General features: G+C 43.7%; 1 protein-coding gene across 1 annotated transcript in view; it reads right to left on the minus strand.

Annotated features, from left to right (window-relative positions):
* ELP3 (elongator acetyltransferase complex subunit 3) overlaps window positions 1-26,226 on the minus strand; it is an 89,379-nt gene that overhangs the window by 19,750 nt on the left and 43,403 nt on the right. The window contains exons 10-14 of the mRNA XM_054820511.1: window positions 18,454-18,647; window positions 12,767-12,857; window positions 9,379-9,444; window positions 4,554-4,781; window positions 1,933-2,014 (exon numbers count right to left, since the gene is read on the minus strand). Of these exons, the coding sequence (XP_054676486.1) occupies window positions 1,933-2,014; window positions 4,554-4,781; window positions 9,379-9,444; window positions 12,767-12,857; window positions 18,454-18,647 (661 nt within the window). The remainder of the gene's footprint in view (window positions 1-1,932; window positions 2,015-4,553; window positions 4,782-9,378; window positions 9,445-12,766; window positions 12,858-18,453; window positions 18,648-26,226) is intronic.

Raw genomic sequence — 26,226 nt, forward strand, 5'->3', positions numbered from 1 at the left:
CGGGTCAGGGACCATTCCCTGCAGAGGCAGTTTGCATGTTCTGGCACTATTTAGTCAACTAGTACCGATGTAGCCATTAAATGCAAGACTGGAAAATACTGTGGAAGAAAGGACACTGTTAAACAGAACACTGCAACAAGGCATTCATAAAAGCATGCAGTACTAATGAGATAGAGTCCTGTGAGAGACATCTTCAAAGCAGGTTTCCCTTACATGCTTCTCTCTAAAACGTAGTCCAAATTTCACAGTATGGTGGAGACCTAACCTTGCAATGGGTTCCCAAATTAAAAATCTATTTTGAAACCAAAATTAGCAAAACCAAGTTCATCCTCCAATGCAGAAAGAAGTTCTGACTGCATTTTTATTTCAGATAAAACCTACGGGAGAACTGAAATTCAAGTGGTAACATCTCCAAGGAAACGGCTGGAAAACTTGTGGCCCTTTGCAGATGCTGTAGTATTTTGTATTCCAAGACAAATTGTACCATGTTGTACTTTGCGCTCCAGGGTGGTGGTGGTGAGGAAGGGAATAAGGTCTTAGTAAAACGCCACAAACTGCGCAAGCAGCAAAACAAGACTTCTTGCACTGGATCTCGATGCAAAGAATATATTCTTCACATCAGTTTGCTAAAATACAGCTACAATAAGCAACACAAATGCTTTCACAAATCATGTTTTAGTAATTGCTGTACGCTTTCTGTTCTCAAGCGTTCTTTAACACAGAGGAATTGCGACCTCCTCTCTCCGCGCATCCCAAGCCAAGATGCTACTAGCAAAACCAAAAGAAACCCTTTTTGCTTTCACCTCTCTCCTTACCGAGGAGTGACGTGGCATGGATGTTTCTTAACCATGTGAAATCCCCAGTTCAAATTTACACTCATGCAGCAGCAACAGAGGAACAGGACTGGCATATGTCTTAAGCAAAGAAAAAAATAGAGAGTCCAGAGAATATAGAATGAATTATCTTTAAGCATCTGGCTACTGCCTGCCCTTGTCACAAGTACTTGGCGAGACGGCACACTTTGGTTTTTCAACATGCAGGGACATTACACAGCTGGAAACACACAGAAAGGCTCTTCGCTTCAGCACTCAGCAGCCTGGATCAAAGTTGTGGTTTTTCTGCTTTTCAGGGGTTTTTGGTGCGGTAGCAGCAGATTATTGTTGTTTTTTTTAAAAACATCTATATTACAGCTATTCTAAGTCCCCCAGGATACATTAATCTTACACCAACAAGAGTTTCTCTTCCCACACAATCCGCCAGCTTCCCCAGTTATATACCCTATATGCCTGTGAAAGCTTCCTATAGCTACCGTAACTGCTAATATAAGACAAATTAAGGCGCAAAGGTAGTCCCGACCTTGACTTCACACACACGTACACACGACAAACTGATCCCGCTCTTAGTCACAATGCCTTGAAATTGAAATAGGAGAAAGGGCTGCAGCTCTTTCTTATATAGCTCCCTCCTTCATGATAATGCTTAATGTATCCTAAAAGCACATCTGTCCACCCCTAATGACAGTACTTGCAGAAAGACTCTAAAATGGAGGCCGGCAATTTTCTATCCTCATAAGCCCTAGAAAGCAGCCCTCGACAATAACAACCTGCGACGGGGCCGAATCAGTGAGGTCAGAAATAGCAGCGTTTGGAGGAGGAAGACACCCATGGTCATGCAGTCTGTCTCCGTCGGCGCTAAGAGCAGGATGGTTCCCCGCAGCGTGTCCCCTGGTATGCTGCTTACAGTAATAGTATTGTCCAGACAAAGCTACGATGGAATTTGACTCTGTTACGAAGAAGCATCTGCTGATGCTCATTTTTTACCTAATACGATGAATGTTCACAGCAGTGGTGCTGGCTGCAGCGGTTTTATTTTCAGATTAAGAGAGAGAGAGAGATATATATATATAAAAAAAAAGGGATAAAGCAAAGGTACCTGAAATTACAGCAATTTTCCATGACCCATGCTCCTCCTTGGCTATTCTTTCTGCCTCCTCCATTAGTAACATACCAAATCCCTATAATGGGAGAAATAACAGGAAGCAAAGATAAGTTGTGTAAAAATAGAAAGCATAAGCAAGGTCAGAACGTAAGCATTAGTACAGTTCCAAAAGACTCATATTTTTGGCACAAGAATGATCCTGTGATCAGAAATATTGCTAAATATTGCAGAAGAAGGCTTGAGAAGAGGTGTACCAACACGGAGCTTTACAGCGGAGCTTTCTCAGGGTTTTTTTTTCTGATCATGAAATTATTCACAGGCACTTCTAGTGTCTGATTGCTTCTCAATGGCAGGAACAGACTGAAGTTAAATCCATTGATGGTAAGTCAACTTGGTAGGCATCCCGTAATTCCTGGCGCCGAACAAGTCTATCCTACCAGGATAACTGACCCTAAACAACAGTCTCCCATCCTAACGGCTACCTTACTAGACCTGGGTTTGTGCTAGGGAATTAAACAAAGCCAGAGCACACACGCCAGATGCAATTGCCTACACTGCGCAATTGCTGAAGAATCCCAGTGCTATTCTGACTGGGACATCAGTCAAAACAGACGTGGTCAGACACTACAGACCCACGGACGAGCCCTGCTGCTGGTCGCTTTTCTGATCTACGTGTTGCCTTAGCGCCTCACAATCTTTATTTCCACAACCCCTGCAGGAGTCAGGAGTTGTTCCCCATCCCGTTTCAGGATGAAGAATTGAGGCATGCAGGGACCGCAGGGCTTGTCAGGGCTACCCACAAAGGCTGCACCCAAATGCTGCGTGACCCTCGCAGACCTAGGCTAGGCTCAAGCTCTGTACCGCTCTCCTAGGCTCGGCTTGTGACGCAGGGAATGCCAAATGAAAAAGAATTGCAGAAGAACACGTTAATATTCTGGCCCAGTTCCATGCCTCTGTGTTTGGATATCTTGCACAGCAGGGCTGCTACTGGAATCACAATAATGCTGCAAAATAAGGGAGTAGCCTTTCCACTCTATTTAGCAACTTTGTTGTCCTATATATCTGGGAATAATCGATCGGATTAATTCACTCCTAACATTAGGATGCAGGAATGATACTCGGCTTTGTTCCTCTCTTTTCCTGACAAGATGCACAGAATGGGGCTGTGGCGACACTGAAACAGATGTGATTTAATTCTAAAAAACACTTAACACTTACAGGCATTTTTAAATAACACACAGAAATCTTCATTCTAAAATGGCCTTCTAATCAGAAATTGCCCCTGCAACTGTGAAGAACACTTTCTGATTAACCTCTTGAACACTGACTATTCCGAATGAACATGAGTGCATCATATGCCATGAAATTTCAATTTGCAACCTATTTTCATGTTTGTAGTTGGCTACTTTCAATTGATTTTCTTTTTTTTTTCCCCAAATACTTAAGATGAGCACTTTTTACTTCCTAAATTTTTAAGTGTTAACTATTTTACTATTTTATAATGCAAACATCCCCTTCTTTTTCTTTTTTTTCCCTTTTCTGTCCCTGCCCCCCGCCACTGCCTTATGGTCACACATCACCAGCATCTAGCAAAAACTGCATCTTAATGCATATACTCAGGGAAAAATTCATAAATACAAGGAAGTTAATTTAAAACATCAGCCCTGAGCACTTCTGGCAAAAAGGACAAACTGATTGCTTTTTCTAAAAGCTCAGTCTAAAGGTTCAAAACCTACCAGGGCAAAATTTAATTCACATTTTTGCTCATTGCAAGCCACAGCATGTTACATGCAGCAGAAGGATAATGTGCCGTTTTCATACGAGTCACAGCAAGGAATTAGAAACACAGCTTTCCATTCCGTTCTTCACATGCTTTAACATCTATATGAAATGGTCTCACAAGCATGTCTGAAGCAAAAAAAGCGTCAGACCCAACTAAGAGACTTTACTCAGGAGTCTCACCAAATCACTCAAACCGATAAACCTCTCGGAACCAAAGCTGGATGCCTTCTGTTTTGGTAGGAAGAATGTATTCACAGTAAATGTTCCTTTGAAAGAAAGCTGGGTAGTACCAAATAAAATCTCACCTTCTCATATGTAATTATTTCTGATTTCAGAAATGAAATTAATCTATTGAACAAGATCAATTTTAGAAGGAAATAAAAAGACACAATGGATGGATCCCCTTTGTCTTGTTTTTACTCAGTTTGCAGTCAAGTCAGAAGTACTGTACAGGGTATCAAAGGGAAGATACTTCAGAACCAAAGATGCTTAGCACTCAAAAGTCATTAAATTAGCACCAGCATACATGAGCTGACATTGTATGGGCACGAAGCAACACTGACAGCATTCAGCCATGCTTGGTTTTTTTTATCTCAGAGCAGTTGCAATTACCTAAACATGATCACACGAGCAAAAACTCAGAAGCAGCGCGATTGCAGCACGTGAAATGCGAGAAGGGGCTCAAATTCAAGTCTCTCTTGCAGCAGACTAGTATTCAAAACAACCGAATGAATCTCAGGTATTAAACAAAATTCTTCTCCAATTATATTGGGGAAAGGGGAGGAGGGTGCAAGAAAGAGGCACAGATGAAAAATAAAGATGGCTTGGAGTACCTGGTGCTGAAATTTTGAAGGATCCCGACTGCTCACGGGGACCACGCTCCCATACACGTGCAATTCCCGGACAATGGAAACGCCTCCTTTCAGCTCAGGTCTGAATGACTCCTCTGAACACTTCCGCAGTCGTAGAAGGCCAACGAGAATATCCTGCTCTGGATCTTCATAGGACAGGAAGGTCTCCCAGCCACCATTTGCCACATAATCTCTTCTAACTAATTCAATCTGGTCAAAGAGAAGAAGCGATGATGAATACAAAGAGGAAAAGAGAAAAGAGAAACTTTAAAAATATTTAAGCAAAATGTTGAACAGACCAAAACCAATTTCATGGATCCATAAACTATTATGATTCAGAGAAAACATGAAGTGCTTTCTTAAAGGCCAATTTAATTCTAGATGGATTTTAGCAGTACTGGATAAGAACTGCTGTTACTGCAGTCATATTAAAGATAAAACATGCAACTACTTTAATAGAAATGTATTTGCCAGTGGGACAGAACTAGTCTTCTATCCCTATTCGCAAACTTTCAAGAAGGGCTGGTAACCCACACACTTACCTGTTTGTCACTCAGAAACCTAAAACCTGAGTTACTTGAGTTTCATAATATCTGCAAGACCAATGGGGGCAGCAACTCCTGCCTCTAACCAAGGGACTTGCTCTAATTGAAATTCAGCTTCAGTTACAAACTTCATAGAATCCCCGACTGGTTTGGGTTGGAAGGGACCTCCCAGCCCATCCAGTCCCACCCCCCTAGTGCCACGGGCAGGGACACCCTCCACTAGCCCAGCTTGCCCAAAGCCCCATCCAACCTGGCCTTCAACACTGCCAGGGAGCCAGGGGCAGCCACAGCTTCTCTGGGCAACCTGGGCCAGGGCCTCAGCACCCTCACAGGGAAGGATTTCTGCCTCACATCCCAACTCCATCTCCCCTCCTGCAGCTTCAGGCCATGCCCCTTGGCCTGTCACTCCCTGCCCTTGGCACCAGCCCCTCTCCAGCTTTCCTGGAGCCCCTGCAGGGACTGGAAGGGGCTCTAAGGTCTCCCCGCAGCCTTCTCTTCTCCAGGCTGAACCAGCCCAACTCTCTCAGCCTGAGGTCTCCAGAGCAGAGGTGCTCCAGCCCTCGCCTCATCTCCGTGGCCTCCTCTGGCCTGGCTCCAACAGCTCCATGTCCTTCTTGTGCTGGGGACCCCCGAGCTGGACGCAGCACTGCAGGGGGGTCTCAGCAGAGCGGAGCAGAGGGGCAGAATCCCCTCCCTCGACCTGCTGCTCACGCTGCTGGACACGCAGCCCAGGACACGGGTGGCTTTCTGGGCTGCCAGTGCACATTGCTCATGGTGAGCTTCTTGTCCCCCAACACCCCCAGTCCTCTTCCTCAGGGCTGCTCTCCATCCATCACATCCTAACAGTGGAGTATAGGATTGATGCCTATGTATATCTTGCTCTTCCCAGTACTACTATAAAGACTAAAGCCAAGGACCTCAGTATTTTTCCTGCAAATCCTCTAATACCCAGAAATACATGAATTAAAGATTTGTTTACAGAAAAGCCATAAGGGATTCTGTCACCTGCCTGCTCTACTCCATGACAAAGCCTGGGTGAACGCAGCTCACAATTAAATCCCTTACTGACTACAGAAGCGAGGCTCATTTCAACAGTGACGTACAGCTCACAGGGTACAAGCTCACAAGCACCCAAGCAGATGTCTAGCGATGTGCCAAGTTCTCCAAGGGCACAACTCCACTCCAGATTGTGTGTCGGGACGGGTGACACACACTGATCCAGATCTACTGTCAGGTACGTAATACCTCTAGTAAAATGGAAATGTACAGGAAAATAAAAGAATATGAGATTTTTAAAAATACGCAGATTTGGCAGTTAGTTTCATACGTGGAAAAACAGTTAGGTTAAAGCTTACCGCTAACGCATCAAAAAAGCAGAAAATATTGTTAAACACAGCTATACTAAGAGTTCGAAATGGCAGGATTGCAGAACAACTGGATTCTCCTGAGGACAAAACAAGTAGAAAACATGGCTCCATTGCTTGTCCTCCAGCAGGGACTACATGCCATGTTATGCCCACATCCACTTGTAGACAGAGCCAAAGCAAAGCTACGGGAACCTTCACTAGGAGGCTTTATACTGTGTGCATTTTATAGCACCATAAACATGTACCAGATAAGCTGACCTGCTCAGAAAAGTCCCTACTGGATCGAGTCTTTTGTCCTCCCCACCTCCCTGGGCACAGAGGACCCTAAGATACAGAAATCCCCTCAAAGGGTTTTCAGGGACTCGGGAGACGTACAAAGCCTTTTCCTTCTGGGATACTGGTATAAACGCAGCAAAAGCCAGCCTGACTCACCTCCTGGGCAGCTGGTGCAGAGCTAGGTGCGGCAGCATGCTGAGGTCCCTTGTCCCTACACCATCCTGTGCGCCGGGTAAGAACAACCCTCACCAGGGTGGATCACCAAGTCGGTGTGCAGTCCTACTAAATGTCCGTCACCATCCGTTTTAAACTTACTTTAACAAACAAAGGGAAAACCCAGTTGCAGATTACACTCTTAACCTAAACCAGCTACTCCCAGTTTAAAAAATCTGCCTTATTCCTACTAAGGCTCTATATCGAGATCATTATCTTGATACAAACCCCCCCGCCGCTTTGCAGCAACAGCAGCTTCTACATCTTACGCTTTCTACTTTAACACTAACGTAGGTTCCCACTCGTAACAGAGCTGTCATTGCCCCTTGCCTTTCAAAAACTGTCAATCCAACGTCTCTTTACAGCAACAATTCACCAGAGCGTTTTTAAGGCTATTACGTAGCGCTATGCAGCCTTAACCATTCCGAGAGCAAGCAAATACCTTCCGCTGCTATGGAGAAACGCCACTAACTGAAAAGGCAGCTTAGAGACAGCTCTGTAAATAACCAGCTATGGGCAAGTAATCTACTTCAAATTGATTTTTGTTTTTAAATATTTTTAAAAGCAGACACACCATCGGCATTATCAAAATACATCCAGCCTACTGCTCCTTAACAGAAAGAAGTTGCATAAAGTGTAACTAATTACAGCAAGTGATTAATTTATTTTAGATCTGACACGATAGCCTCTCTTATCAAGAGGATACATTGTTTACTCATGAAGCCAAGAAAAACATCATACCTTGTCATTAGTCTAAAGCGCATGAAAAATTATCCCATCTTCGGAATATTTCTCTCGTTTGCTGTCACGATAAATTTTGCTAAGACTACATAATGACATCCTCCTGCCACTCAGACAGATGAGTTTAACAAAGGGAATTTTCAACATAATGTTGCTTTGAAAACCCTGTGATAAGCTATTTGCTAACTACTCCAGAAATTTACAATTTAAATTAGATTAGCGCTGCTGACAACAGACATCTTTGGAAGATATTTCGTGAGATGACCGCAGATTAGTTAACAGGAGCAGAGCACAAAGGCTGCACGGCCTATGTACAAATGAGTCTGTACAGGCTCAGTTCTTGCAGAAATCTAGTAAGAACAAGATAATTTATTGGGGATTGTTATACATTTATATATGTTACGTCCAGTTATACTGGATTTGCGTTCTGCAAGATGGGAAGTATTGCACTCCATCTGAAGTCGCATAATGGCAGGAGAAAAACAGAATATGGCTCCTAGTAATCTCTGGTTTGCAAAGTGAGAACATCTTTCAGATGCTAAACTCAGAATATTCATTCTACTTAACTCCTGGCACCAAACTCAGAGCCTTTTTGAAGCCTAAATAATCAGTGGAGGTTCCAAAGCACAAGTGAGAGGACCTCTGTTAGGAATCTCTCTCTGTGCTGACACACAGAAAGCCTAACCCCAGTTTCGTGGCTCACATTTACAAAGCGAGTACGTGCCCACTGCACAGAAGAGGAGAGAGGTACGTAAGCATCATTCTGGTTCAGCTTTCTACCTGGGGGCGGCAGTACCTGGCCCAAACAATTCTTGTTTAAAAGGAAAGGCAATACATGATGGACAAATTCCAGAATCATTTCAGTCCGTCCTTAATGTCAGCAAAGGAACAGGAAGAGAATACTTCCAGGGTATGATTTATTAGCCACAGAATACATGTATAGTAAGATGGATCAGACCCTGTGTGATCTCAGAAAGCTCATCTCCTTGGGTGCCATGGACCTCCTGACCACTTTCTGGAAGGATTGATCCCTCCTTGTGACTACAGTGAACTGGAGTATTAGTTTCCTAAATTGGATGCTTGAAGTTCAGAAGTGAACATTTGCCTTTCCATAAAATAAGCACAGCAATCTTTTTGCAGACTATTTAAGGATGTTAGGAAGGAAAACTACAACATATGTGTCGTATGCTAAATGGATCTACTCACATATAAATATATACATACATGTGCAGAACTGTATATATACATATACTGTTTGCCTATATAAACACACATCTTCACAAAAAAGGCTGTAAACTCATCTTGCTAAATGTTCGTTCCTGTTCAGCACGCACACACGGTGTTACTGGTATTTTCTAAATTCAAATTTGTAACGAGGAGGGAGAAAAGGGAAGGCAGTTATTTTGTTATAGCAGCGCGAACACCAAAATAACTGCCGGCTGCAGTCAGTTTATTGAACATAGTGGTCCATAAATTTCAACATGTGACTGTGCTCAAACAAAAGACACCCAAAGCTGCTGCGAAAATAAAGGGAAAATTGGATCCAGCTACAAAGGCAAACCACAGGACTGGACATGCAACAAATGGGTCCCAACGCCTCCGCACCAAAAAACGTGTAACAAACTGTGTCCGAAACAAGCTCCTAGAAAAAAAGACCAATCTTACCTGATATGGTCTCACTTTATGGTGAATTTCTTGAATTCCAACCTCTCTTGTCCTTACATCACGACACTACGAAAAGAAAGGGAGGAGAAAAAAAATTGTATAGGAGAAAAACATTAAGCTTGGAAACATACAGATTTCCAGCCACCTATTGGGTTCAAAACTCAACTAAAATAGCATGAAGTTGCATGGATGAATTTCAAATGGGTAGACTTCAAAATAAAAATGCTCACCGATCCATCCCTAATACACCTCAGAAAGAGGGCTGAGTGCTAAATGGGAAGACATGCTGGCAAAAATCAATTCACTAAGCAACCATTATGGCTCATGAGGAAATGTACCCTTTGATTCACAAACAGCAGGGTCTGGTGGCAAAGTCAACATACTTAAAAAAATAACAGAGAACAAAAAAAAACCCCCGACTTTGGCATAATCCATTTTTACCCTACATCGGAAAGGTCTAACATTGGCAAAATCTACGCCAAGGCACCAGAGAGTCCTTAAACAGCGAGTTTTTGAATTTCAGCAATCCTGTTCTTGCTTTTAAATGAGAACTGTTGCAGAAGCCCTACCCAGATATCAGAAAGTAAAGTTAATGCTGATCCGGCATCCACAGAGCATCACTGAGGCTTGGGACCAACGATGGAGAAAACAAAGACGGCCAAAAGAAACCTTCCCTCCCTTAGAAGTCAGACAGAGGAGGAGATGAGGCTCCAAGCTCGGCGCTTGAGAGATGGGTTGTAGCTTGTGAAAGTTGAGTAATTTGGCGCCCACTCACATAAGCGAACAGTTGTGATAGTATAAGCACTCCTACTGCGGGAGACTGCGTGCACTCACGTCTTAGTGGGTTTATTGGGAAGTCCAACGCTAAGCTTAACCCAACTTCTGTCAGCAAAGTGCAGTCACAACAGTTTTACCCAAAGCAGCTGAGCTTCAAACGCTCGTTTCATTCCACTAGCCCTGCTGTACTTGGAGGGAAGGAAGATAACCTCTATCAATCGGCTAAAATTGCTCTAACAGCAACAACATCTACCTGCCCACAGATTGCCAAAAGCCAGACTTTTAGACAGGGAAAGAATGTGTGAAAATCCAACTCACACAAACTCAGAGTACACAGAACAAGCACAGCTCTATCTCACGCCCTGTCCTCCTCTGAATGCTTTTAAATCCCATTATCAATATAAAGCAACGATCTCCCAAATAGCAGAAAAAAGTGGGGGGTTGTGTTTGCTTTTTTAGAGTGGGCTATGGTAAAACAAGGATTCACTGTCATACCAGGATTCTAGAGCAGACAAACCCTTCTCTGCTTTACCATTTCCTGGCGACACAAACAGCACAGTAAAAGGCAGAGAAATATCCACTCTTCATGAACAACCCCAGAATTGAGGAAGGACAATGTTTTCTGGGATGCTGCTTTAAAATTCTGTGTCCCAACTGCCTATCTCCACTCAGGCTGGAGTGGAAGGTGAGCACTGGTCCCTCCAACAAGGATCCTCAAGAATATTTTTTTTTTCCAACAACCACAGACACAAGTTGCAGTGTTGGCGTGCCTGATTCCCATCCCTCAAACGCACTCCTCACCAAAGATAGGTGCCAGAACTGCTGGAGCTGGCATGTTGGCTGAGCTTTACTACTGAGCCTGCAAATACATAAGATTCCTACAAGTCCCTTCCTTGCCTTGGCCTTTTCCTCTCTTTTTCCAAGCTAAGAGGCAAGAGGACAAAAGCATATTTACAGTTTTCTCCTACGACACAAGAAAAACACACCATTTCAAGCTATATTGCAGTAGACTGTTTGGTTCCTTACTCCACCAGCTGCAGTGTTTCTGCCTCACTAAATTAAAATCTATAATCATCTGCACAGCAGAGATATTTACAGATCTGGTTCTTCTAAAAGCGATGACTGCCAGCCCGGTCAGCTCAGCTCTGACTGCCATGGATCAGCTATCCCTGCTTTTCCAGCTGGTCTTGATCAGGTTCAGATCAAATGATGTGGTTTTAGCATCAAACCCAGGGAAGAGTTCACTAGTAGCCCTAAAGAGCTCTGTTGAAAAGGCTTAGCTGCACCATGAAGGTTGTCTCCCCTGCTTGGTTCTGGAGTGAAAAGTCAGCAGGAGGGATGGAAGCTTCTGTGGCTGGCAAAGCTATCTGCCAAATCCTGGCTTGCTGCTGGAGAGAGACTGGGAGGAATGATTTAAGGAGAAAGTCCACGGCATCAGCTTAGGAGAGGTTAAGTGGTATGGAAAGCCCAGCTGGAAGGAAGACAGCCTGGAGTTTATTTTCTGATCTTTTGCAGCGCAACCGCAAGATCCAAGTGAGATGTTGAAGGCAGTAAGGAGCTAGATGCAGCTTAGAGAACTATCCATGTTAAGTACCAAAAATGTAAGTCAGCAGCACAAGCTGATGTGGGACTACAGGCACACACGCAGTAGCTGAAGACTTTACTATTGCTGAATGCAGGAATGCCTTAAAACCTCGTTAAGAAAAGGTAAGCTAGAAAGAGGGAGCGCTAAATCACAGTACAGACACATGGAACAGTTGTGGTGAGCATCTGCCCCCACCTGAACGCCAGGACACCAAAGCAATTAAACCTCTTTGGAATAGTCTCAAGGAGCACGGGGTTTGTGTGATGTTTTGTCTAGGAAGCTGGGCAACCCAGAAAAGGCAGAACTTGGGCATAACTTTGCTGGAGGATCTGCAAACTGTGGCCAATAACCGGGTTTTGGAGGGAGGTTCAAACAGCAAGCGATGTCAGAGCAGACCATGAGAGGCACCGTGAATGCCGACTGCCACAGCAACCTTCCGAAAGAAATCAAGACTGAGTATATGTCCCTCCTGGTGACTTCAAATATAAACGCAATTCCTTCCTCCCCTTCCTTCTCTCCACCCCCACTTGTATTTTTATTTGACCTTAGAAATATCAAGACTATGAAGTCTCATTTGTTTGTGCTGAAATCTCTCTTGCAAGATTTCTCCGGCCTCAGACTAAGAGCTTTTCTTCCAATTTTTCAGTCAAGTAAGTGCATGCGTGGGAAAAAGAAAGGAAGGAGAATTTCTAATAGCATAAATTAAAAAGAAACCTTCCTGCCTTCTCTCTGATTTAAAGGTTTCATTCTGTTAAAAAATAGAATATCACAAACTAGTTACCAAGTGCCTTCAGGAACGAGGTGAAAGTGCTAAACTAAAAATCAACCAAACACAACCAGCTTTTCAGAAATATCATCAAGGTGCTTTTTAATCATTAGCATTTTTTTTAAAGACCTTTGCAGATCATTTCAATTCAGCCGTAAACCTGGCTCCTATCATATCTTCTAGTCACTACTTTCCTCTCTGCTACTTCATCTAAAGTTGTCAAGCAGCTCTCCCTTGATACCAACTGACAAATATTTTACCTGTGTCCCAAGATCTTTCATCCTGGCCAAGGCAAGCTCTCTCAGGTTCCCGTGCTCCACTCCAGAGCTGACTAGTGGCATCGGGATATCTCTGCATATAAGAGGAAAAACAAAGACCTCAAACAACTGCATTAGCAGACAATACACCATAAAGCATCATTATGGTCACCTAAGCTAAGAGCCCAAACAGCAGACTACAGAACTTAGCTGAATTACCTTTGTTGCAAGTCTTTGGTTGAACAAGAAATAACACAGGCAAAACACAACTAAAAGCAGCAGAAAAATGAAGGGGAAAAGCTACGGATTTTATTTCAGTAAAAAGACTGAAGACAAAAGTAGGCTTTTACAATCCTGAGAAATAGGTTATAATTTTGCTCTCAGTTCTTCACTTGGGAGTCTGGGGAAAAAAAAAAAAAGGATCATCCAGCCATGCCTGCGCCTCGCCTAGGACTCCAGGTCAGATGTTCTGTACGGTATCTGCTGCTGGAGACGAGCAATTGGGAACCAGACTGCGTCCTTCTGCAGTCTCAGAGTTGAATGTCCCTCAGGGAAAATTTATCATAATTACAACATTTTTATATTGGGACGCTACCTGCTTAAAAGTGAAAAAGTTCTGTTTAGCAAATGATTTGCAGCAAAGCCCAGCAGAAAGCCAAGGGCCTTCCCATGGGAACGTCAATCACGACTCTACAAATGGCAGAACTCCTTCCTTCAGTTCTCCAAGGGAGGTACAAAACTGAAATTTGAAAGCAAGACCAGGTTTGGCCTCTCCACTGCCTTCCAGGGCAGAGCGTCCCACTAGAGATTCGGAAAGCAGGACACCATCCCTAGGGAAAGGAGGATTTATGCATCCAGATCAAGCTGACAAAGAAACATGCGGATTATTGGCACATCCCACTCCACACATTATATCTAATGCCGTACTATACGTTGATTCCAAATGCTTCTCCCTCTCCCTGCTCAAAGTCCACCCTGGCACCACTGATAACACACCGCCCAAGTGCACCACTGTGTAATCCAAACCCCTTCAGATCTTCTCCAGGGAAATAAGGACTACACAAGTGTGAAAGGTACTCAGTATACTGTACAACAGGTTGGTCTCAAAACAGGGCTCAAACATTCCTTGGCGAGTATTCCTCCTTTTTCTTTATCTATGCAAGCATTCAACAAAGAAGAGAATATCACAAAAACCACACAGAGAATGGGATGGTTCAGGGAATTGGTAATGTAATTAGCTTAATCCATCTTGGTTCAGTAGTGATTGAAAGTCATCACCATCTAGCAGCTGTCTGATGACCTCCGTAAAATGTATTAATTGATCTATTCAGTTCCTGGAGGACTTGCATTCACACCGTGGCCCCCATTAACAATCACTATTTTTGGCAGTAGCTGCATAGAAGATAAAGACGGTCTTCAAGGGTCCTAAAGACCTGATCCTTATGCTGCTTCAGAAGAAGTCCAAGACACTGGCAAGGGGGGCAAGAAAAGGAGTTCTCCTTTACTGTTAAGAATGAAAACAAGGGCTTCAGGACTCCAGAATTCTCCTCCCGTTTCAGCATCACACTCCAATTTTGGTGCAACTTTCGCCAGCATAACGGAGGCCCAGTGTTTTACTTTCTTCCCCTCTTTTCCCTGCTCTTTTTTCTATAAAAGCCAAAGGGTCTATGAAAAATTCCTCGTTTCTTACACTCACATGCCAAAAAGTTGAGACAAAATACAATTAGCTAACCAGTTCATTTGTTCAGTGGATTTCTTTGAGTAAATAAGACACTGCAGATCCAACACAACATACTTCAAAGAGCTTCAATTAGAGGAAATGAGCACTTCACATTGTGACTAAAGGACACACTAGAGGAGAACAGCATTTTCATCAGGGTATGTTAGATCTACAGTGATAATCTAACTAAACGCCTTTCTTCTAATTATGGAACGACTCCAAAAAGTCAGGCTGTACGTATTTTCCCTACAGGGACACAGATAAAACATCCTGACATCTACCAGTACCAGGTCTTTGGCTAAATCCAGAGTCAGCTATGAACTAGTAAATGAAGTACTGCAAATAAAAGATAGATTACAACGTACAGTAACTTGAGCCTCTCTCATCTGCCTACCAGGGAGCAAACTAAATTAAAATATGAACGTGAAAAATAAGCTTTTTAAGAAAAAGAAAGCAAGAAATAGGTTTTTCTATCCTCACTTCAAATTAGGGCAGAGTATTTAAATAAGTACCCTGTGCGCATGATGAGTGCACACACTAACTGCCTATTTTGGACAGCCACAAGACAGCATTGTACCAGTGATTTTAGGACTTGTTAAAATGCTAAACAAATTCAGGGATACGGGGAATTAAATCCTGACCCTATTAAAGTTAATGTACAATTTGCCAGAAGCTTCAACAGGCCTATTTAATCTTCTATTTTTCAAACATTTTGCATTACTTAAGACACTTGTGAAGCAGTTGATTGAAGCCCACAATGAAAGTCTAAAGACCTTGAGTCTGCTCTAAGCTCTGACTTATTATATGATCTCAGTTGAGTAAGGTATTTTATTTCTTCATACCTACATTTCCCCATCAGTACAGTGAAAATAACATTCATATAAAACACCGAGATCCACGAAAGAAAAAGTCTCAAGGTGTGTGGCGTTACTCCTGTCATTTCACACCTTCTCACACACCAAAGCACTTCGGTGATAATGAGGTTCGGGATAAATACAGTATTAAGCATCTCTGACAGTTACAAACCACCCTGGAAGATATATTCTCCCCCAACCGGCCATTAGCAACAGGATGTCATTAAAAAACCAAACCGAACCAAAAACATATTTAACCTGGTTTCATGAAGCAGAAAGACTTCTACAGTGTTTTGTCAGTGACACCTCTCCCATGCTCACCTGACTCATTAAACTGATTATTTTGAGCATATGACAGACTGCAAAAACATTGAGTCCCTTATGTTTCCTCAAATAGGGAACAGAGATCCCAAACAGTGGTCCTAATGAGGGAGGGCATAGACAGCTCAGTCTTTTCCTGGTGGTGTTTGCTAGGAAACCTGAATGCAGGTACCAAACAGTCAGCGTGCAGAGAGCTCGAGACAAGTTGCCATCTGGGGCACAAGGTGAATTCTAGAACAGTTTGGGTTGGAAGGGACCTCAAAGCCCATCTAGTTCCAACCTGCTGCCATGGGCAGGGACACCCTCCACTAGCCCAGGTTGCCCAAAGTCCGAAGGATTTGGGGATCTGAAAGGATTGTGGAAAATAGAACCTGAAATGCAAGACGTGAAGGATGAAGGACTCGTGGCAGCAGGCTGGAGGGCGATGGAAGGGGCCTGGGGCAGCAATGGAGAAAGGGAAACAAGTGGCTGTCCTCAGTGAAGCAGTGTTGGGAACAGACCACCGATGTTTTTAGAAATCTGGCTTTGTCTGTTATTCCGTTACAGTCACACAATGGCCCTGAAAGCAATTTAGATCAAAGTAATAGCTTTTGGACTTTGCACTGCAGGTGTAAAAATCTGTAATCACCACAAACAAGTTTCTGATAACATGAGCCAGTCAGTAAGAAAACAGCTATTCCACTGGAACATAATAACTGACAACCGGATGACAGCTGGATGGAGGCTGCTGCTGTTGAGAGAAGAAATCAGAGTCAAGCTCAGGCAAATCAGCACACCAAGCAAAGATTTTTCCAGGCCTGTGTTCCTTAGGAGAAGACCTGCTAGGCTGCAAACTCATGCTGTCCTTTAAGAATAAACCTGTTAGTTTTAGATATGACGCTATGGTGATAGTACCATGAACAAATGGTTCATTGTGTCTATAGCAGAGTTGATGAGGAAGGAGGAGATGTGCGGGGAGAAAAAAATAGGAGTTTTGCCTTTAATAACGCTCCTACGAGTGATGTGAAAAGCCTGGGGGAATATCAAGTAGATATTTCTTGTAAGTCATCTTTTGTTTTCTTCATCAGAATCACATCCTCTTCCTCAGAGTTCAGCTACAGCCACCAGTTTCTCACAATAACAAAGATCTGAAGGAAGGATCTCCTGGTCGCCGAAATCGTGTCTCAGTTACTACAGACTGCTGTATCTCAATCACGTTCACAAGCCTAATCACAAGCCTTCACCACACTCATGTTTAGCATCTGTTCCTCTTTGGTAACTTTGGAAAGCTACTCCAGAATCTCAGTCCTGACCAAAAATTCCCAGCTTCCTGCCTCATTTTATGCAAGGCTACTTCTTATTTTCTGCCCAAATCCATGTTTCTATTTCTTAAAAGGTTATTTTCCTTCTCTCATAGATTTGCAGGGGTCATTTATGCCCACATCTATCCTTTGGACAAAAGGATATGCTCTTTGATGCTCCTCTGCACATATTTCCACAGTTTATTTTCATGAAGATGGGGATTATTCCAGACAAGGTCTTGCCAAAAAGCCTTGTCTGGCTGCTGCATTAATACTTTCATCTCTAAGAAGAGTTATCCTGAAAAAAAAAAAAATGCTTTTCACGGCTGTATCCACCAGTGGCTTATTCATATTACAGACCAAGACATTAAGAACTTCTCCTCCTCTGCTGTTTTCACATGGTGATCTCATGGTTCACAGCAAAACCCCCTCTGAGTTTGACTTCAAACTTCCCTGAACTGCAGCTCATCCCATCTCTATCACTCCAGCTTCACCACCACCACATCCTGCTTGTGCACCCTCTGTCTTTCAATGATGCTTCCCAGCCCTGCAAGGTTTCGTCAGCGCCCTACTACTCTTTGTGTCATTGTAAATAAATACAATTTTGAGGAAGATTAGTTTTTAAATGGATGTTTGAGAAATTCCACTAATAACCCTGAGTCCTTACTGTCTTTGTCAAAGCTACCCAGCGTTTCTTGCCTTCAGCCACTTTCTTCTCCACCACGTTTGTCTGCTTATCCCTGCTCCATCATATTTCTGGTAGGGCATGAAAATCAAATGCCTTAGAGAAGTCCAAGCAGGCGAGGTCTAATACACAAGGCTTTCTCATGCTGCACGCTCTTGGAGAGCTAGGCATCGGCACTGCTTCCAGCTCATGTAGCTGGAAGCCAACCGAGTATTGTCTGCACATGCAAAAATAGGCAAGTATGCTATAGCTTCCCTTCCTAATATCAGACAGATGTAGGAGATAACAGAAGAAAAATACTCCAGGGAAGACCCCACACTGAAAATACAGCGCTAAAGGGAAGTATTATCTATCGTCCTGGGAGGTGAGTGCCGGAAATAACGGCACGACCATAGTACATTTATGAAAACTCTGAAACACCCACGGGGAAAGAATAGAAGTCTACAGCCAAAAGAAAAAATTACACACCTTGCAGCTCCTCAATAAATGTAGGAAACTTCACCTGCAGCCAAGAGGCAATTATCTATCAGTATCATTAAAGTACTGTGTGCGCCACATCCTATGCTCTTGTCTGACTGGCAGCGAAAGCGGGGCCTCCAGAAATCTTGACGTTTCTGGGTGCATTAGAGAGGCAGTTCAATTTAAATAGCTTCTCATTCCACTTGGCCTTTCCCGTTCTGAATAGATCGGAAGTAGTTTTAAAAATATTTAGTGCATTAATGATTAAGACTGAAAAATAATAAAAGCCTGAGTCAGATCTTGCTGTAATTAAAGAAAGAATCCCTCCAAGTGTAATAAATCAAGATATGAGGCCCACCACAGAAAATTACCTCTGAACACGGTACACACGTGTCCACGGCGGGACAAGGGCCAGGATTCTGGCCACCAGATCCACAAGAGTGCTGGGGGGGTAGCTCTTGTATCTTCCAGTCTTCCAGAGCTCGTACAGACCAGTGCCACGGATCACTAGTGTCGGATAAAGCTTCATGCCATCTGGGCGAAAAGCAGGATTCTCAAAAAACTCCTGCGAAAGCAGAACAAAGAATGTAAGTCAGGGCAAAACAAAACTACATTTCCTGGGGCTTCAGCGCCCCAACAAAACTAATTCCAAGATAGATTTTGCAAAAGACAATTGTAAGTACATTTTAAGAAGTACTGTCTTACATCGAGTTGCCAGTATTTGTCAGTTTACGACATTTTTTTGAAATAAAAGAGCATGTTCTAGATTTAAAGAGAAAGCCACGAAAGAAAAAAAATCCACATGACAATGCTACGAGTCAAATCTGTACATTACTTCTACCTTTCAGCACGAATTCAATAGATATTGCACCATTTATTGTAACACACTCTGCTCAGAATTAGAACAATAGAAATGAGTGTACTTATCTTCAATCTCAGCAGACCACATTTAGAGATTAATCAATGTGTCTGGGACACATCATTTGAATAGCAATGAAGAAAAACAGATTTATTCTACAATGATGTTATGAACAATCCTGGAGAAGGGGAGGACAAACTGTATCTTCTGCTAACTCCTATGACTAAATCCCAGCACAGAACTGCAGATTGAACAGCACTAGCTCGCACTACACAACAATCACATTGGTTTTTTGCTGATTAAATTTCGGTAATGACAATTAAAATCACTTACAAAAATAATCAAAACCCAGGCAAGGCACCCTGAACCGAGCAACCATTAAACTGACGTAAATGATAACATGGCCCTCTCGTTATAATAGCATCGACGGGCCAGACCTAATACTGGATTAGACTGTTGCACATTTGAAATCCACCGCTTCATCCCTCTCCAGCATGGTATTCTCATAGTAATAACAAAAATAAAATACAAGTTTGTTAAGCTGAGTTAATGGCAGGCTATCGTTGTCCCACCAGTTGCAGTGCTAGCTTTGGTACTCACCGGCATTTTCCTGAAGTGCTTCAACACATTCCTATGGCCCAGACCCACTCATTTTGCTCCGTTTTCTACTGCTGCTGCGTGTTAAACCTGCTCCTGGAGTGCTCCAGCAAGCCCTGACATCGGAATAAAGTGCCTTCAGCAGCCTGCTGGGAGCAGGACCTCCCCACCTGGGCAGCTCTATTGGCTCCCTGTGCTTCACAAAACCATACTTCAACATGATAAAAAGCAGCAAATGGCTTGCTGCTAGCTTAAGCGCACCAAAATGGATCTGCACAGACTTGAATGCGTACTAGATCCAGGACAAGGACGGGAAGAGGCGAGGAAGGTCAGAGAAACGGCAGAACTACGTCAGCCCAGGCCGTTTCTGGCAGACTCCCTGCCTGAGCCTGGGGCCAGCTCCAGCAGCCCCTGCCCTGCACGCCTGCGCTCCTGTGCCACCCTACCTGCTGTGCAGCTACAGAGCAAAACAGACCGGAGAGCTAATCCAGCTGAAAAAAGAAACCAGTTAAAAAATACCTTTTCCAGGCAGACCAGCCTCCTGAGCCATTTATACACAAACAGAGAGACAGGGACAAAGGAGTCAGTCTAAGAGACAAAACAAGGTCTTGACCGTGGATAAATCGCAGACTGGTTTGGGTGGGAAGGGACCTTTAAAGCTCATCTAGTCCAACCCCCCTACCATTGGCAGGGACATCCGCAATGAGATCAGGTTGCTCAGAGCCCCGTCCAACCTGACCTTGGATGCTTCCAGGGATGGGGCATCTCCCACCTCTCTGGGCAACCTGTGCCAGTGTTTCACCACCCTCAGCGTAACAAATTTATTCCTTCTATCTAGTCTGAATAGTCCTTTAGTCTCAAACCATTACACCCCTTGTCCTATCGCTACAGGCCCTGCTAAAACGTCTGTCCCCAGCTCTCTTATAAACCCCCTTTAAGCACTGAAAGGCCACAATAAGGTCTCCCTGGAGCCTTCTCTTCTCCAGGCTGAACAACCCCAAGTCCACACCGCTGCTGCAAAATTAACTGTCAAATCCTGCATTCATGGTCCAATGAAGCTCCAGCCATCACCATCCCAGCAGCACTGCTGGCTTAAGTCCTGGATGGCTCCATAAAAAAAAAAAAACCAAACAACAACCCCCCCCCCCAAAAAAAAACCCCAAAAAACCCCCAAAAACAAACACAAGGGGGAGGTACTGGGTTTAAATTTTGCAGGACTGTTTTAAATCAGATCAACTCACTGACTTGAGTTACCTGCAGCTTTGCAAAACGGTTGTGCCAAAACCTGCGGCTGCTGAAAGAACCCTGCTGTCCCTGCCCATGGCAGAGGGGTTGGAACTAGATGATCTTTGAGGTCCCTTCCAACCCAAACCATTCATTGATTCTATAACCCCATCCAGGCAGAGGCTCGTTGCACTCACCTCGTTACAGAATCGCTAACCAATTTGGTTCTCCACCCTCAGCCTCCAGGAGGAATAACTAACTCATTTTTCCTCAAAGAGTATTCAAGACACAAGACCAATCACCCCAGATGGGTAACGCATCTTGTATCCCATTAAGCTGAGCTACCTGTAAGGTACGTAGGTTATGAGGAGGTTAGCCAAAGGCAGATAAGGCCAGATGACTCTGAACCCCAGTGCCAAGGTGCTCAACTCTGGAGTGTGTGTAGAAATAAGGTTGGTCTCCTCCTTTCCTCAGGACTGGTTACACACTCCATAAATATTCCTGTTCGTCATGAACCTCACATGGCCACCATGAGATGAAAAACCATACTTATCTTGCCAGCTCCACAAAATAATAAAATTTTCATCACCTCTGAGGATAGGACATAGATGACTTATTTGGCATCAGATGTGATGGCTCCCTGCCCACGCTTCCAGCCATGCTGTCCTGCTCCCAACCTCTTGCCAGCTCCAATTCCTGATGGACCCCTGACCAGGATGACTCACCTCACTAATGTGAGAGAACCCAACATGCATTTTGGAGAGAGTGTTTTGCTTTTGCCTCAGCATTGGGCTAGGTTACGGAGCGGTCTGTTGAGCACCACTGATGAATCATACAACATCTCAAGTGGGAAGGGACCCATAAGGATCATTGAGTCCAACTCCCAGCAAGGAACCACAGACTTGTAAGGGGTGGAAGGGACCTCTGGAGATCATCTAGTCCAACTCCCCTGCTAAAGCAGGATCACCCAGAGCAGGTCGCACAGGATCATGTCCAAGTGGGTTTTGAATCTCTCCAGAGAAGGAGACTCCACAACCTCTCTGGGCAGCCTGTCCCAGGGCTCGGTCACCCTCACAGTGAAGAAGTTTCTCCTCATGTTCAGATGGAACTTCCCGTGTTCCAGTTTGTGCCCATTGCCCCTTGTCCTGTCACTGGGCACCACTGAGAAGAGTCTGGCCCCGTCCTCTTGACCCCCACCCTTTAGCTATTGATAAGTGTGGATCAGATCCCCTCTCAGCCTTCTCTTCTCCAGGCTAACCAGCCCCAGCTCTCTCAGCCTTTCCTCACACCAGAGATGCTCCAGGCCCCTCCTCATCCTCGCAGCCCTCCGCTGGACTCTCCCCAGTAGTTCCCAGTCTGTCTGGAACTGGGGAGCCCAGAGCTGGACACAGAACTCCAGATGTGGCCTCACCAGGGCAGAGCAGAGCAGAGGGGGAGGAGAACCTCCCTCGACCTGCTGGCCACGCTCTTCTCCATGCACCCCAGGACACCGTTGGCCGCCTTGGCCACGAGGGCACACCGCTGGTCATGGAGAGCTTGGTGTCCACCAGGACGTCCAGGCCCTTCTCCGCAGCGCTGCTTCCCAGCAGGTCACCCCCACCCTGTCCTGGTGCTGGGGTTATTCCTCCCTGGGTGCAGGACCCTACACTTGCCCTTGTTGAATTCCATTGGGTTCCTCTCCGCCCAACTCTCCAGCCTGTCCAGGTCTCGCTGAATGGCAGCGCAGCCTCCTGCTCTGTCGGCCTCTCCTCCCAGTTTGGGATCGCCAGCAAACGTGCTGAGGGCACGCTCTGTCCCCTGTCCAGGTCAGTGATAAGTTGAATAAGACTGGAAGAAGCACTGACCCCTGGGGCACACCACTCGCTGCAGGCCTCCAACTAGACTTTGCGCCACTGATCACAACCCTCTGGGCTCTGCCATTCAGTCAGTTCTGAACCCACCTCACTGTCCACTCATCCAACCCATGCTTCCTAAGCTTGCTAATGAGGATGTTATGAGAGACAGTGTCAAAAGCCTTGCTGAAGTCAAGGTAGACAACATCCACTGCTCTCCCTTCATCTGTCCAGCCAGTCATGCCATCATAGAAGGCTATCAGATTGGTCAGGCATGATTTCCCCTTGGTGGATCCGTGCTGACCACTCCCAATAACCTTCCCCTCCACATGCTTATGGATGACCCCTAGAATAAGCTGTTCCATCCCCTTTCCAGGGATGGAGGAGAGGCTGACTGGCCTGTAGGAAGTAAGGTCAGAAAAAGGATCTGCCCCCATGTGACAGCAGGGGACCATTATGTCTGCTTAATGCGTCTCTTGGAAGCGTGTGTCCTCCCCTCTGCTCCAAGGGTTCAGTTTGACTTTGCAGGTCAATACTGTTGCTGGCGGCTGTCAGAGAAAGCAGACATGCTCTGCCCTTGGCCAACCACTCTTACTACTTCTTCTGTGCCAGCCCTGGTGCGCATCTGATGCTCAAGATGCAAGCAGGGGGAAAAGAAAAATAAATCACTGGACTTATTTTCAAACCAGCCAGCTGAAACAGGTGTGTAATCCAAAGTCAGATAGCATATGAGGCGGCGTAGGGTCAGAAAAATAACTCAGAATCCTGCTGTCCTGGAACAACCCAAAAGGACAGACTTCCATCTTTTGTGGGTGGTTAGAGGTGCTCTAATGTAAAACAAAGCAACTGTGAAAGAAGGAATAAGAAAATCGTGTAAGAGGTGATTATTCTGATGAGAGGAGCTCTATGGCCAAGTGGCACTGAAGAAGAGAAAGACATTAAGGTAAGGAAGCAATGATGCTTCCCCAATGAGAGACAGGAAGGCAAATAAACCACTCCAGCAAGGAAAGAAGGCTTCTAGTAAGGTTATGTATTAATATTCGCAACAATACTGAACTGAATGCAAAAGCATGTATGATTCACCCGTCAGAATATTTAAACATTCCCTGATTTACATTGCAGATTAAAGGCAGCCATCAACACAGCACTAAGGTTACAGCCATCCAGCAGGCAAAGGCAAGGTCAGAAGTTAAGGTTTCTAATTCACATCGTGAATTTTGCCATTTCATACACACTGCATGTTTTACGTCAATATATTAAGCTCGCTGATAATGCTACTTTATACTTCAGCAACACTAGCATTAAAAAACCCGACATTTTCATATTTATTTCTTAAACTATTTCTCAAATTATTCCTCAAGTTTAATTATTTCAAAAGTCATTAAATTCAAACAATGTAACAAAGCAGTATCTCCTTTATTCCCCTGAACCCCCTTTTCCAGCGGTAAACTTTAAATAGTTTCTGCAAATCCCAATATTTACAGGCTTAACCTTTTCCCATTTACAAACAGTTTTGATTAAGTCTCATGCAAAATAAAGGAACTATAAAATGCTAACACATGCCAAGCTTTAGTAGGAATTGTAGCCTTTTCTTTTTTTAATTAGACACCTTAAAAGGTGTCTTCGACTGATAAAAACGTTCAGAACAGTTTCCTGCCAAAACAAATTCAATCCCTAAAACAACATTTGTTCCGGAGACCACCATCCATAGCATCACTGGAGTCAACGGGAGGCTTTCCATCAGCTCTAGCAAGCGCTCAATCAGGGCTTAAATCCACGTCTGCTAACGCACTGTGAAGTTAGAGGTTAAAGATGACCTAGAGAGAAAGGATCCTTACGTATTTCCAGTCTTTTTGAATCACTCGAGGATGCGGCGTAGTGCTCTCACATGCATGAATATTCCAAATGGAAGCACATACAACTTCAAAGCTACTAAACCAATTTTCTTTGAAGTTTTCTCCCCTCTAGCTAAAGACTGTAAGCCAACTAGCATTTAACACGTCTCGTGTAATAAAGACGGATGTCAGAGTAAAATTTTAAATTGGTGCATGTAGACAATGGACAAGATGTAAGAGATCATCATAGCAGTTTAATTGTAATAATAATAAAAAAAGGTCAATTCAGATCAGCTGAAATGTAAAGGATCTGGAGGTTCATAAACACGGACCTTTTCATACCCTAAAATAATGTTCCTCATAACCTTGCCTAATTTATGCGATATTAGAGAAAAGTTGAGTACTTTTGCACAGTAAATAATATAATGAGTAACCAGAGAATCCTGGAATTCACAAATTTTTTTTTTTTTGCATCACCTGAGTTCCATTAAACATACTTTACTTGTTGGAACAGCTGCTCTGTGAATTACAAACAATGAATCTTAATAAGATCTCATCAACACACATTCAGGCTACAAGGTTATACAAGTTAGCCACTAACATGTTTTATGAGAACAGTAATTGATTTTAGTAGCATATGCCTTTGTTGTAGAAGTTCCCTGTTATTAAAGCTAATGGCATCTATAGGATCCATTCATCCACCACCTCATAAACTCACTGCCACTATGAATAATCAGGGTCCAACGGGTGTAAAATTAGTCATTTAGATGCCAAGAAGCCACTGATTTTTCCATCAAGGCAGACGTATCAAAGCGCATGATGGAATCCTTTTCTCCAACTCCCATCGATTGCTTTGAGTCTTAAAAATTGCATGCCATTGTAATTACTATCCAAGAAAACAGACATCGGTTGAAAACCCAAAAGTCAACGTGACACTACGTGAACCAAAAAAAAAAAAATCAGAATATAAGAGGAGATGGAATCAGAAGATGAAGTTCTGAACTCAAATATTTCACTTTCATATGCGTTTGCAATAACCTTTTTAAATTAGAAACCCTGTTCGTCACCCATAGAGCTGTTCAGAGTTGCAACGAAAAGGTCAAACGATTTGGGATCGTAATGAGACCACACAGCGGTTCGGTCCCATTTTCAAGTTCGGTAATAGCACAACTCAGCCAATATTAAAAGATCATACCTTGCAGTTTTAATCTGATTTTACTGACCACTTTAAGTACAGAAGAAATTAGAAACATGTTTTGAAGACACCCCAAAGCTGCAGTTCTCCAAAGAGAAAAAAAAATATTTTATGGGATTCCACTTCATCTTTTTACAGACCAAAGATTCAGTTGCCATCTTTAATCTTCTTGCTCTCAAGATGTTCAACTGTTTGAGGAGATACCAGTTATAGGTTAAGCGCAGCAATTTTTTAAAGCTATTTACTAAAATGTCAGGATTTGTTAAAAATAAAGGTCACCAAAATCTATTTTTTAATGACTGTCCACTAGCAATCAGGCGCCACTCAACCTGATTCTTGAATTGGTTCCTTTACTATAGTCCTTGCATTACACAGATGATTAAATTCACATCCGACTACATTAAAATGAACATTATCTTAACTCTCCACATTACAGCACTCCTTATCTCCATCAGCTGTATTATTTATAACTATGAATACTGGTAGCACTTGAAAGCTACTGCGTCAAATGACACTTCCAACTCTACAGGGAACGAACAATCACTTAGTAGTTTAATTATATGCATTAATAGAAGCTTGTGGCTCAAAAATGTGGCTGCCTT

Source organism: Grus americana, chromosome 3 (genome assembly GCF_028858705.1).
Source record: "Grus americana isolate bGruAme1 chromosome 3, bGruAme1.mat, whole genome shotgun sequence".
In the NCBI taxonomy this organism is placed as follows: Eukaryota; Metazoa; Chordata; class Aves; order Gruiformes; family Gruidae; genus Grus; species Grus americana.